At 44.1% G+C, this 12,494-nt stretch overlaps 6 protein-coding genes across 6 annotated transcripts in view; 1 reads left to right on the top strand and 5 right to left on the bottom strand.

Moving 5' to 3' along the window:
• The window catches only part of O0I10_008822 (uncharacterized protein), a gene marked incomplete at both ends in the record, with an annotated part of 424 nt that extends 390 nt beyond the window's left edge, over positions 1-34 (bottom strand). The window contains one exon of the mRNA XM_058488823.1: positions 22-34. Coding sequence (XP_058340449.1) covers positions 22-34 — 13 coding nt within the window. The remainder of the gene's footprint in view (positions 1-21) is intronic.
• Positions 35-2,179: 2,145 nt separating this feature from the next.
• Positions 2,180-2,897, bottom strand: O0I10_008821 (Grx4 family monothiol glutaredoxin; the record flags this gene model as incomplete). Its single annotated transcript, XM_058488822.1, has 4 exons — positions 2,180-2,449; positions 2,526-2,582; positions 2,640-2,732; positions 2,868-2,897. 4 exons carry the CDS (start codon positions 2,895-2,897, stop codon positions 2,180-2,182), a joined length of 450 nt encoding a protein of 149 aa, XP_058340448.1.
• Positions 2,898-3,079: 182 nt separating this feature from the next.
• O0I10_008820 (serine-tRNA ligase) lies at positions 3,080-4,693 on the top strand (the record flags this gene model as incomplete). Its single annotated transcript, XM_058488821.1, has 3 exons — positions 3,080-4,197; positions 4,261-4,354; positions 4,412-4,693. The coding sequence occupies 3 exons, from the start codon at positions 3,080-3,082 to the stop codon at positions 4,691-4,693; spliced, it is 1,494 nt and encodes a 497-aa protein (XP_058340447.1).
• A 124-nt stretch (positions 4,694-4,817) lies between these two features.
• O0I10_008819 (uncharacterized protein) lies at positions 4,818-7,470 on the bottom strand (the record flags this gene model as incomplete). Its single annotated transcript, XM_058488820.1, has 3 exons — positions 4,818-5,791; positions 5,848-6,646; positions 6,709-7,470. The coding sequence occupies 3 exons, from the start codon at positions 7,468-7,470 to the stop codon at positions 4,818-4,820; spliced, it is 2,535 nt and encodes an 844-aa protein (XP_058340446.1).
• Positions 7,471-7,839: 369 nt separating this feature from the next.
• O0I10_008818 (uncharacterized protein) lies at positions 7,840-10,196 on the bottom strand (the record flags this gene model as incomplete). Its single annotated transcript, XM_058488819.1, has 5 exons — positions 7,840-7,886; positions 7,949-9,408; positions 9,475-9,674; positions 9,742-10,070; positions 10,136-10,196. The coding sequence occupies 5 exons, from the start codon at positions 10,194-10,196 to the stop codon at positions 7,840-7,842; spliced, it is 2,097 nt and encodes a 698-aa protein (XP_058340445.1).
• A 1,476-nt stretch (positions 10,197-11,672) lies between these two features.
• Positions 11,673-12,009, bottom strand: O0I10_008817 (uncharacterized protein; the record flags this gene model as incomplete). The annotated part of the gene is made up of 3 exons (XM_058488818.1): positions 11,673-11,702; positions 11,760-11,801; positions 11,863-12,009. 3 exons carry the CDS (start codon positions 12,007-12,009, stop codon positions 11,673-11,675), a joined length of 219 nt encoding a protein of 72 aa, XP_058340444.1.
• Between the last annotated feature and the right edge of the window lie 485 nt (positions 12,010-12,494).

Raw genomic sequence — 12,494 nt, 5'->3', positions numbered from 1 at the left:
AGCCATAATAATCATACTTACGATCCACAACCATCTTGAACACCACGCTTCTTGAGGAGCTGACAGAGTTTCAAGCGAACGACAGCACCCACCGGTTGAATACCCAAAGAATACCCAAAGTTTTCTTTACGGCAACAAGTAGCACGTGCATACGTCTAACTACCCCGATCAACTGGCCAGTGAGCACCATCAATCCACAAGAACCTCAGCAGCATAGGCCATCCTTGAAGTACGGTCTTCGGATCCTTGATTAATCCACTCTTGCTGATCCACACTTTCGCTTGATCCACATCTTTGCTGATCCACGTCCTGCTGGTCCACGTCCTTGGTTGATCCACGTCCTTGCTGATCCACATATCCAATACTCAGAAACATGACAAATTAGCCATCATTCATATCTCAATAAAGCCATAATAATCATACTTACGATCCACAACCATCTTGAACACCACGCTTCTTGAGGAGCTGACAGAGTTTCAAGCGAACGACAGCACCCACCGGTTGAATACCCAAAGAATACCCAAAGTTTTCTTTACGGCAACAAGTAGCACGTGCATACGTCTAACTACCCCGATCAACTGGCCAGTGAGCACCATCAATCCACAAGAACCTCAGCAGCATAGGCCATTCTTGAAGTATGGTCTTGTATCTTGATTAATCCACACATTCTAAACACACATTAGTGATTCATATGCTTGTAAAAGTATACCATCATCAGCCTCTTGCCCACGGCCTTGTTCCAAGTGCTACAAGGACATACTTGTAATATGAGCAATGGCAGTCGAATAAAGTGGAACTCATCTATACCTGCTTCCAACGATATCACCACGCTGTTTGCTGATCCATATGCACCACGTAAAAGGGCCTGAGGGTTTGACGGCAACGAAAAGAAGCCAAGTGAGCTCGATCAACCCAAACAGATCGATTGGAACCCCCCACCCACCTTAGCTCAACCAGCATTAAGCCATTGCCCAATAAAAGGTTGTCTAAATAGAACAACGTTACGTGTCAGTTTGGTCTTCTTCCTTAACAGTGAACTGGGCTTACCTTTGTTGTACGAGAAAGACTCGAAACACGCGCCGAATGAAATGCGTTGTTGCAAGTAAAGAGCTACCCACGTCTGGTAATGTGGAGTGTTGCATTAGTAGCTAGCGAACTACTAAACACTGCTGTAGAAGCGTTTAACAAGTACCTTTGGAAGGATGGCGTTCACCATTGACAGCTGCTGTGTTCGTGTGGAAGGTGTAATGTAAAGAGCGCGCGTGTTGCTGGGCAACAATCAACGAGGCAACTGTTGCGGAGCGACCGTGGCATAATGACTTTTGATTGCCGAACACGTCCCCACCCGTTTACATCCAACTGTACTTTCAAGACTATATGATTCTCGATGCAAAAATGATATAAACCATGCAATTATGGTTGTAAAATGGCTCTTTGTAAATGTGGTCAGCGGATAGTTATATGGTGTTGAATGATGCATTCGTCAGGGTGGGCAAGTGATTTCTTTGTTATAAGCCTGGGGATAATGAGCTATGCAGCATTGTGCCCATTATCATGATTGTAACGTTATGTTTTCGTATACGTCTATCGTGCCAACCAGCCTCCTAATCATGCCTTCATGCTCCTGCTGGCTTATAGAGTACATCTATCATCAAGCAATGGAATCCATCACTCTCGAAGCAGATGCTGATCATCGTACAAGATCAATCATGGTTACAGAGAACTCTTTCGTGTGATGAATGAGTCCAATTATTATCCTCAGCCGTATTTACGTGATTCATGCTTTCTGCTGACGACGTGACAAGGAAATTAAAGCAGCATTTCAAGGTTCCTTAGCACTGCACTTGGCTACAATCTAAGCGTTGCAAGTCCAAAACGTTGATCGAAAGAGCCATGTGTCCCGCTCTCTTGCTACAATATAGTGAAAGGAATAAGTTTTTGGGGGAGGATCTGGTTCTCGCAGGTGATTGTATAGCGCTAGCGTATATAAAACTCAACATGACTGCTCGTACACACGTCGACGACCTTTTTAAGATGATGACTCTGCTAATTCAAGTGCTCGTTTACAAGTGTCCCATTCCAATCCATACCCCACCGCATCCATTAGCATCAAGTTGAAGGAATCAATCTCATTGTTTGTAACACAATTGTAATAGAATGGAATAAAATGACAAAACATCTATTGCTTATCATCCACGATTTCTTCAGGGACAATGCCTTCCTTGATCAACATGTCTTCCAAATCACCGGATTGATGCATATTGAGCAAAATGTCACAGCCACCAACAAACTCGCCCTTGATGTAGACTTGGGGAATAGTGGGCCATTCCGAGTATTCCTTGATACCTTGACGCAAATCAGGATCCTCCAAAACATTGAAAGCTTGAACCTTGTCAAAGTCCACACCTTGCACTTGCATGATCTGAACGGCCGCCCGGCTGAAACCACACTATAGATTTCACACACAAACACACCAACCATCCTTTAGATATTCATCCATGTAGTTCATTCTTGTTGAGACTTACCATGGGTTGCTCAGGAGTACCCTTCATGAACAAAACAATGTCCTTGGACTTGACATCCTGCATACAAACAATGAATGAATAGGGTTGTGTATTGTAAATAGAGCACATGCTTACCTGATCAAGCTTCTTACGCAAATCATCCGAGAGCCAACGAGCCCACATGGGAGCATTGGCACGAGCATTGATGGTAGGACGCAAAAGAGAGGACTATTCATAGAAAACGAGTGTTACTGAAGGGCCCTGACTAATCGATGTTCGATCGTTCCATGAAGGTTTCCAATGTTCGATCATGGCTACACTTCAAGTGTATTCGAGCTGAATGAATGAAAAAAAGAGACTTACGGTACGAGTGGCTGCACGGAAAAAGTTCATTGTGTATGTGTGTGTAGTCAATGAAAGAGAGAGAGTGGTATGATAATGAAAGACTCAGAATGGGACTTTAGCTTTTGACGGAGCGTGGAAAGCCCCGGCGGTTGACAATCAATGCCAGATACCGCTTTCATTCATCCTCTTTTTCTTTATCGAATATACACAAACGACCCTCTCAAAAGACGATGCTTTCTCGCTCCATATCTTGTCGTCGTACACCTTTATTACGGCGAGCTACACGGTTGCCATTGACTCCATTACAGCACCATGTCACTCGACGACACGAATCAACTACAGCTGCCGTTGCGATCGAAGAAGACATTCACCGGATCCCGCCACAACTGGACTATAAGCGACTTGTAGAAAACGCCGAGGTCATCAAGCGTAATATGCAGCTGCGCAAATATGATCATGATCACGTGGACAAGGTGTGTGCATTGTATGGAGAACGAGAGCAACTGGAGCGAGAACAAGAACAAGTTGTACAAGAACGCGACGCTACCAATCGATTGATTCGAGAAGCCAAGTCCAAAGAAGAACGCCAAACGCATATTGCTCAGGGCAAAAAGTACAAGGAACAGCTCAAAAAGATTGCAGAGAGATTAGCCATGGTGGAAGAGGATTTATGTACGAATGCGCTCTTGGTACCGAATGATACGCATCCTGATGTGCCAGTGGGAAGTGAAGACAAGGCCAAATTGATCAAGATGGTGGGGACGCCTGTCAACAAGCCGCATGATCATCTTACAGTGGCTGAACGATTGGGCATGGTGGATTTTGCACAGGCATCCAAAGTGAGCGGGTCCAAGTTTTATTACTTGACACAAGGTGGAGCATGGCTTGAAATGGCACTTATCCAATTTGCTATGCACAAGGCTACCGAACGTGGATTTTCACCTGTGATCACACCTGATATTGTTCGTACCTCGGTGGCCTATGGCTGTGGATTCCAACCACGCAAATCAGAAGCATCCCAAATTTACGATGTCAGCACTGCCAGCACTGTCAATACCACGGCACCCAAATTATGCCTTACTGGTACAGCCGAGATCCCACTTGCTGGTTTGTTTGCCCAAAAGATGCTCAAGGAAGAAGAATTACCACAACGGGTCGTTGGTTTTGGTCGTGCATTTCGAGCCGAAGCAGGTCATGGATCAGCTGAAGAACGTGGTCTTTATCGCGTACACCAATTCTCCAAGGTGGAATTATTTGCTGTCACCACGCCACAACAAAGCAATGATGTACTTGAAGAATTGAGGAGTCTACAAGAAGATATCTTTACGGATCTTGGATTGTGTTTCCGGTAATTCAAGGGAAGAAGGGGTATGTGAGAGTGAGAGAGCTAATGTATGGTTATGCTATGTAGTGTTTTGGATATGCCCACGGAAGAATTAGGAGCAAGTGCTTATCGTAAATATGACATGGAAGCATGGTTACCCGGTCGAAAGGCATGGGGCGAGGTAAGATGGATCCTATGTTTCCATGGCAACCATGGCATCTAACTTTGATGATGATAGATCTCTTCCACATCCAATTGCACTGATTATCAAACACGACGATTGGACGTCCGATACCTGTCATCTGATTTCAAGGAGCAAGTAGGACCCAAGGACGTGCGTGTACCATGGCACATTAAAGAGAAATGGGTACACTTTTGTCACACATTGAATGGCACAGCTATCGCAGTACCTCGTGTCATGATCGCTATTCTCGAGACATTCCAACAACCTGATGGCCGAGTAGAGATACCCGAGGTTTTACGTAAATGGATTCCTGGTCAATCCACGCATTTATCATAGACTATGTAGCATCCCCACCTCACTCTTTCTTATATTCACCCATACAACCCTTCTCTTCAAAAGTATATAAAGTGTACGTATAATTGGAAAAAGAAACTCGGTATACATGTACCATTGGTATTATTTAACAACATGTAAAATAAGGAGTGCGGCTCTTGACTACTTCAATGGTTTCCATAATAAGAGTTACTCGTTTGCGTGGATTATCATGATCATCATCGTCACTGGAAGAATCTTCCTCTTCACCATCGCTGCCGACATGTCGTTTTCCCAAACGAAGATTACGCATGATGCGTCGCCTCCTTCGACGACCAATATCCAATGATACACGACCCCATCCTCGATTCTTTCTTGGAGTAGGCTGAATAGGTCGATATCCATTATGTTGACGTTGTTGTTGTGCATCTTCATCATCGTCATCATCTTCATCATCATCCGCTGTATGTTGTTGTGGACGATGCATACTTAAATCGAAGGAAGTGGATCGTTTGGTTCGTAACCTCCTTGCTGGTTGTGGTGGATGATGTGGTCTTGGAGAACGATAAAGACGTTGTTCGGGTGTTGTGTTCCCGGGTTGTTTGTTGCTTCGTTGTTTGATCAAATGTTCATCATATTCGATAAGGATTTCCTCTTGGTTCACAACGACACGTTCAGTGGAGACAAGGTCCAAAGGTGAAGCATTAGGATCTGAAAGTGCGCGTACAATGTTGAAACCTTGGCCCTTGAGAACAGCCATTTGACGTTGAAACATGTGCTCATCAAAGTCCGAGTCAAGTTGAAACATTTCATGCAGCTCACGCACAGTGTCACGCCACCAAACTGGATCCGATAACACCTTTAGGAATTGCCGTCTTGTCGTTGCTGAAAAGGGACGCGATACCAATGCATCAGGTAATGCCAACCATCCATAAGGATAAGATCGCCACTCATCAGGGTGTTTAAATGGGAATGCTAATCCATTGTCGATGGCTGCAATTTGAATGTATCCACGTGCTGCTGTATCTGTCAATGTTGCATTGCTGCCATTTGTCGGGCTACTGCTTCCACTTGAGCTACCACCCTCGCAGTACTTGATCATCCAATTATCCAATCCTCTATCTAAATTACCATTTATCAATATCCATGAAGCATAAAGAGTGATATTGCTAATTTACCTGTATTACGAATAAGATAATCGAGAATCACAAGTTGTTCGAATTCAAGCTTGAATTGATCTTGCAAATGACGTGTCCATCGAAAAGGTCGTTGTTTACTGGGTATGGGTGATTGTCGTTGACGGGTATCCAAATGATCCTCACTCATCTCAGGTACTCGAGGATATCCATGGTGTGGGTGTTGTTGGTGTTCAATGACATCATCCTCTTGATTCTCCTCCTCCTCTTCTTCCTCTTCTTGTTGTTGCCCTAGACATCCACCCCATACTGAACTTCCACGACTGACAAAGGAGGATGACGTATATGGATCCGAAGGAAAAGGATATTCTCGTAGGAAAACATTGGCGTCTTTAAATCCATCAAGGAAGCATTGGAAGCTGCCGATCTTGGGTGGAAGGCCAACCACAGAGGCTGAACGTCGATCGAGATAATCATAATGGAAGGAAGGTGATGCAAGATGAACAACGCCCGTATGAGGCACAATGCGAGTACCAATACGACGATCAATGGTTGAAGATGCTGCTTCTGAAATATAACCGAGATTGGGGATAAGGCAACTTCGACCAAAGCAACATGGAAATAAATGACGATGGATCCACTTTGTCCATTTGGGATTCAATCTTCCATAAGGTTCTTCATTCTTTGGTTTGAAAACGCCCACTGTTTTCCCTCGACCATTGCGACAAAAGTAGGATCCACTTGATCCTTGGCTAATGCGTGTAGGTTGAATATCCTCTTGAATGGCTGATCGTACTGATTCAACAATGGTGGAGAACTCGTTTTTGCTGACAGGGATATCCTATCAAGAGTAAATAAGATCTTCCATCCATCCTATGTTTGCATGATTGTTGTTCTATTTACCTTGGGAGCTTGTTGCACAGCATAAGTATCATGCATCGACGGAATGTGTCCGGGAGTAGTAGCATCCTCAGAAGCTGGGTCCCATTTGACAAATACGGATGTCGATAATGGATCAGTGGGCATCAGCATTTTGTCAAAAGCGAGTGTATGTTGATCATGTGCTGTTGTTGTATCATCATCCAAGCTACCACGTCGAGTACTTTTCTTTCCCACCATGCGACGACGACCTCGAAATCGACGACGACGTACAATGGTCCATCCTCGTTTAGGCAATTCTTTGAGTAAAGGATCCGCTTGACCTGGCATATCTCCTTGTTGAATATCTGCCATAATCACACTCGGTAATGATGCAAAGGACGCCTCATTTGCTGTTTTGCGTCGAAAGGGTAACTTGCTTTGGATGAATTGTCGCGTGGCTGTTGGTAACTCGGCTGCTCGTTTGGCTGAAAAGGATGCTCGTTGCGTAAACGTGTTGCCACTGGCACTTCCACTTCCACCACCACCACCGGCTTGTTCTTGCTGCTGCTCATCTTGGAGATCATGGGTTGCTTCGTTGTCTGGTAGTGATTGTCCTTTTGGAAGTATGGGTACAGTCGTTGTGTGATAATTACTGGAGACAAGGATAGAGTTGGGATGGCGAGCAATACAAGTATGAGCGATCAGATCGTCATAGTCATCGTCCAAATCGTCTTGTTGTTGTAAACGGGTATATGCTCCATGCCCAGGTGACGGTGCACTTGGGTGCCTTACACGAGCAAACATGCTATTACTGCTGCTGTAGTGGTTGTGGTGGTTGCTGTCGCCGGTATACTTTGAAAAAGAAAATGATAAACAAGAATGTCTTGTGCTGCTGGCAAGGAAAATGGTGATGATGCTGATGCAGCAAATGAGAAATCAGGGGGAGTTCATACTTGGGGGTGGGATTGGGACACACACACACACACACACAACGCTACTACTACTCCTTGAAGTTATTCCACCAATCGTTTGTTACCTATGCTACACGCCCTTTGTATGGAAATGTCACGCTTATTGGACATTTGCCCCGATCCTTTCATGATAATCACACGATTCTACAATGTCAGGTTGTTACAATTTGCTTTTATTGCTTATGCTAAACTATACATTTGATTATTCTCCATTATGCCATTCAACACCACCGTCCATCGACAATCGCACTAGATATCACAATAATTAGTACACCCATGCTTACCCCCATCCAATCCAAACATGTACTTACAATAAAAGTTGATGGTAACGGCAAGGACCATAAATCCAGTAAGCACTGCTGGGCCATACTTATCCGAATATTCACCAGTCTCATTCTTGGTAACACGATTGGCACGATCATGGTAGTTGTAAAGAGCGTACACCATCACTCCCATAGAAAGGAACGTGAACATGCCTGCTGAGACACGTCCAATGTTATCTGAAAAGTTGAGCAGGCCTACAGCAAGACCACCGAGTAATAATGTGAATTGTAGCCATGCCAAAAATGTGCGTTCGTTGGCGAAGAATGTCTTGACAGGTGGAGGTTTGGCAGTAGCAGCGGCTCGTCGAGTTGTGCCTGTAGGTTTGCGTCGAAATGTGGTCTTGCTCTTTTTGAACAACTTTTGTAGTCCAGCAGGTGATAGTTGCTTGAGGAACTTTTGTGTGCGAGAGGATGCGGTATGTTCAGGGTCTTCACGCCAATCTTGACCTGATGATGATGAAAGCATGGGTGTTGTCTCTGTCGCTTCAGCAATCATTCGAATCTGCATATGATCCTCATCACCGCTATGACCGGATGCTGAACTGCTACCCGCTGTATCGGCAGGTCTCAATACACCAAACTTGCGCACACGTGGCTTGCGAATATCAATATCCATTTGTGGCAACCAAAATGGCAACACGTTGATCTTGTCTTCCAACAAGGTAGCGCATCCATGAATAAACTTTGAAAACTTGGGTACGGATTCGACCAAATGTGAATTCACCAAGTCCACCACCCATTGAGGAGGTTCTTGACCCACGTGTGTTTGCAACTTGACTTCCAAAATGGCATAAGGGAATCGACAAATGTCCGAGTCAGGTAATTGCTTAAAGGGATAATCCACGCCAATATCGGTACGTCGCCAATTGTTGCCTGATCGCGTACGACCCATATTATCCTCACGCACCAATGACAATTCTGTATCCAAACTAATACGCACACGTGCATCGCCTGGCAATTGGAAAGCTGTGCGGTTGTAGAATGTTCTCATCATGGGGTGCAATCGCTTGGTCAATACGGTGTATTGCACTTCTTGAGCAAGTTGTTCCATTTCATCAATCTCCTTCTTCGATAATCTTCCTTGTTCACGTTGCTTGGCAAAGAGCTCATCGGTGGTGTATTCGCCTCTCAGGAATGAATTCAAATACTTTTCCTTGATGGGGAAGCGTGCTTTGACAGATTTTTCACCCGTCCAATCTTCACGATGTGTCTTGCGCTCCACAAAGATTGTATTGGAATCCATGCCACCATACCATCGCATACGAATCGCTTCAGCACCTTCGGTCTTTTCCAATCGTCCCATGTATAAATCGAAATCGTCATTGTCGTAGTAGATACTGGTGATGGCTGAATCTTGTGGCTCGAATTCCTTGTTGGGATTGAACACCAATACTGGCAAGTGTTTGAGAATGATCAACTTGAGCTCCGTGATATTATCTGGATGGACCCTGAAACACTTGACTTGTCACGCCACATGTCTCAACAACAAAAACAACAACAGCCTTCAAACTTACCAGTATTTAGTTGTGTTGCGTACAAATGCTGATTGTTTGCCACCCGCTGCTGAATCTCCTCGACGTTCTTGGCCACGAGTACGCACACGATCATACAAGGTGGAAATACGTACAATCAAGGCATCATAATTCTCCTTGTAAAATGGCTTGGCATTGAGACGCACATTGAACATGGGCTTGAGTTTCCATTTCGTCACTTTCTAAAGTAGACATGGACATATATAGTTTAGTACCCTGATGGTAGTAGATATGTAGGTGTATTCTTACATCATGCTTCTTGATGATCTTGAGAAAACCGGTATAATTGAGACGAGTGAATTTGGCCAGATCATGGACATCGGCAATAATATGACCAAGCTCGATTTCTGATGCTGTAAATTCATCCTCTTCAGGAGCTTCCTTGCCACAGAGTTCCTCCACTTCACGTGCCTCCTCTTCGATGCGTCGATTGATTTCTCCAAGCTTGACACGTTGAAAGCTGTACACCTTATCAAGCTCCTTCTCCAGTCGTTCCACAAATCGAGACTCGTTTTCTTCAGTCCACTCTTGGTCACCACGAGACTCCTTTTTCAGAAATGCCTTGAGATCATCGTATGCTTTGTAAATGGCCATGTCAGAAGGTCGCTTCTCCATTGATAATAAAAATAGTCCGTTATCTTACCAAGATAGTAGTAAGTCCATTCAGGGTATAATGAGGTGCGTAATGTCTGCCCAAACTTCATGACGAGGGGCTTGTTGTGCGTGTGGGTGTGTGAGAGAGAGTGAGTGAGAGAGAAAGGAAGAAAAGAAAAAGAGAAGAAAAAGTGTGTATTCTATTTTGGCTTCCCGAGAAAAGACCTATATGTGGGTGTATGCAACAAGATCCTCTACTCCACTCCCCTCCCCTTTACTCCCCCAAATTACATGACAATGGATATGACCGGATCATCAACAATGAACCCATTGCCTTCTTTCTTGATCCTTTGTTCTATAGCAAGGTGATAAGGATCCTTCTTCCTCCCCCAAACAACGCGTTTTACATTCTACCCATCTTGACTTTTATTTACTTGTTCATCCCTTACAACAAAAACCTTGTCCTACAACGCGAGCAATGGCACACAAAGTGTCACATCGATTCGTTTGAGCTTTTTTACAATAACCATTCCATGATCCAATCTCTAACTGTGAATCCAGAGACCGAAGGGTGAAAGGCCTATGAGGATTCAGCGTGTGAGAGCACGTGCCTTAGCGATTGGATGCATAAGCCAGCTTTCTCAAACCGCGACAGGTGGCACAAAGAAAGAGATGCATGTATTGGACTGAGCTTCATCATTGGCAATCACTACATCTCCCCCACTCGGATCTTTGGTACATCCTGTTCTTTTTCTTGTGATAAATTACCTTGATGTTATGATTCTTCATCCTTCATTCGGGTGTCTATACCATGGATTCACATCCTTTTTTTTGTCGGCGACCCAAAATGTGGATGTTGTGCATGTCTAAACCGATGCATAGATGACAATGGCGGAGGATCATTCAAATTTGGGTGTTTACATTCACTTGAACTCTACCAAATCCAAATCCAAAATCCTCATTTATCGGTTTGGATGCCTACATTCACTTGACATTCTTCCACTCATCACAATCCTCTTTTTTTATGATATAGGGTGCGTGAAATCAGTGCTTTATCTACGAAGAAGAATGGTATTATATAAATAATAGTAGGTACGAAGGTGGGCTTTTTGATCTTTTGCTGTGAATGAATGGAGCATAAGATATAATTTATGAATGAGAATGTCAAATGTATGCAAGCATGGGTATGATAAAATATGAAAGAACAATGTTAAATGATGTTTTCATGGCATGCCATCATCACTGAAATCATCATCTTCAGACGTATCTTCAGAGTCCGATTCTTGTAAGGCCGGCCCTTCTTGGTACTTTTTTATACACCTTTGGCATCGTGCATCATTAAGTCCAAATACCCGTATCTGCCGCTAAAAAAGAGGCCATGCCATCATCAACGTTAGTGCAAATCCCCGGGAGAAGTCTAAATCTCGGCTCTTTCTCACCCGTGAATAGCAATGCCTCGGTTTTGTCTTATGGCAGACTGTGCAAGTGATGAATGCATCTATCGGCGGAGCTGTACACTCCATGCAAATTGCTGTGGAATTGACTAACGACATTCTTGTGAGCCATTACGATCCGGTAGCGTAACATTATCCTTCATTACATTTATGCCTTATTGACTATACAAGGTGTTGAGTCGAACATGATGCTATATCCAAAGGATGATGAATACATACCTTTAAACGTTGCTCGTCTGTAAACTCTGTCAGTGCCTTAAACTGGATATTACCCCGTTAGCCGTACTTTAATATCGTTACGAGAACAAACTTGTCTCTTTACCTCTTTGCAGAAGCCACATTTTAACGTAAGGGGTGATGGTGGTGTTGGTGGTGCTTTAGGGTTGTGTCGTGGTTTATAGTGGAAACGTGCCGGGCGTCGTGGTGACCGGTAGTGTGTCTCGGTGGTGGGTGTAGCGGTGGTAGCCATTGTTGCTGAGGGAAAAGAGAGAGAGGGGAAAGAAAAAAAAGTCCTCTTCGCACCAACTCCTTCCCGAGAATGGTCATTGCAGTCACAAACTTGGGTGTAAGAAGATAGCTTCGATTGATAAATAAGATATTTAATGTCTCCATATATAAGCATACGCACACACACGTGTGGGGTAAAAAGTGTGATTTTCATGTTGATTTGAAACAAGCGATGGTTGGTTGGGTGGATGCAAAAGTGTATCAGGCGGGGCTCTTTTGCATAGCACTCTCTCTCTCTCTCTCTCTCTTTGTTCTCGCTCTCTCGCTTATGTTTCAAGGTTTCACACACGTGCCTCTATTTTCGAACCGTGCGCCACACCTTTCACGTCATGTTGTAGGAGCCCATTTTAAAATCATGCAAGGTGCAGCATTGAAGTTGCCTAGCAGCATATGATGACTCAAACAAGCTTTTCTGTTGCTACATACAACTGCAGCAACCCGTGTAAC

Source organism: Lichtheimia ornata, assembly GCF_029851405.1.
Source record: "Lichtheimia ornata isolate CBS 291.66 chromosome Unknown scaffold00048, whole genome shotgun sequence".
Taxonomy (NCBI): Eukaryota; Fungi; Mucoromycota; class Mucoromycetes; order Mucorales; family Lichtheimiaceae; genus Lichtheimia; species Lichtheimia ornata.
This window is presented reverse-complemented; position numbering and strand designations above follow the sequence as displayed.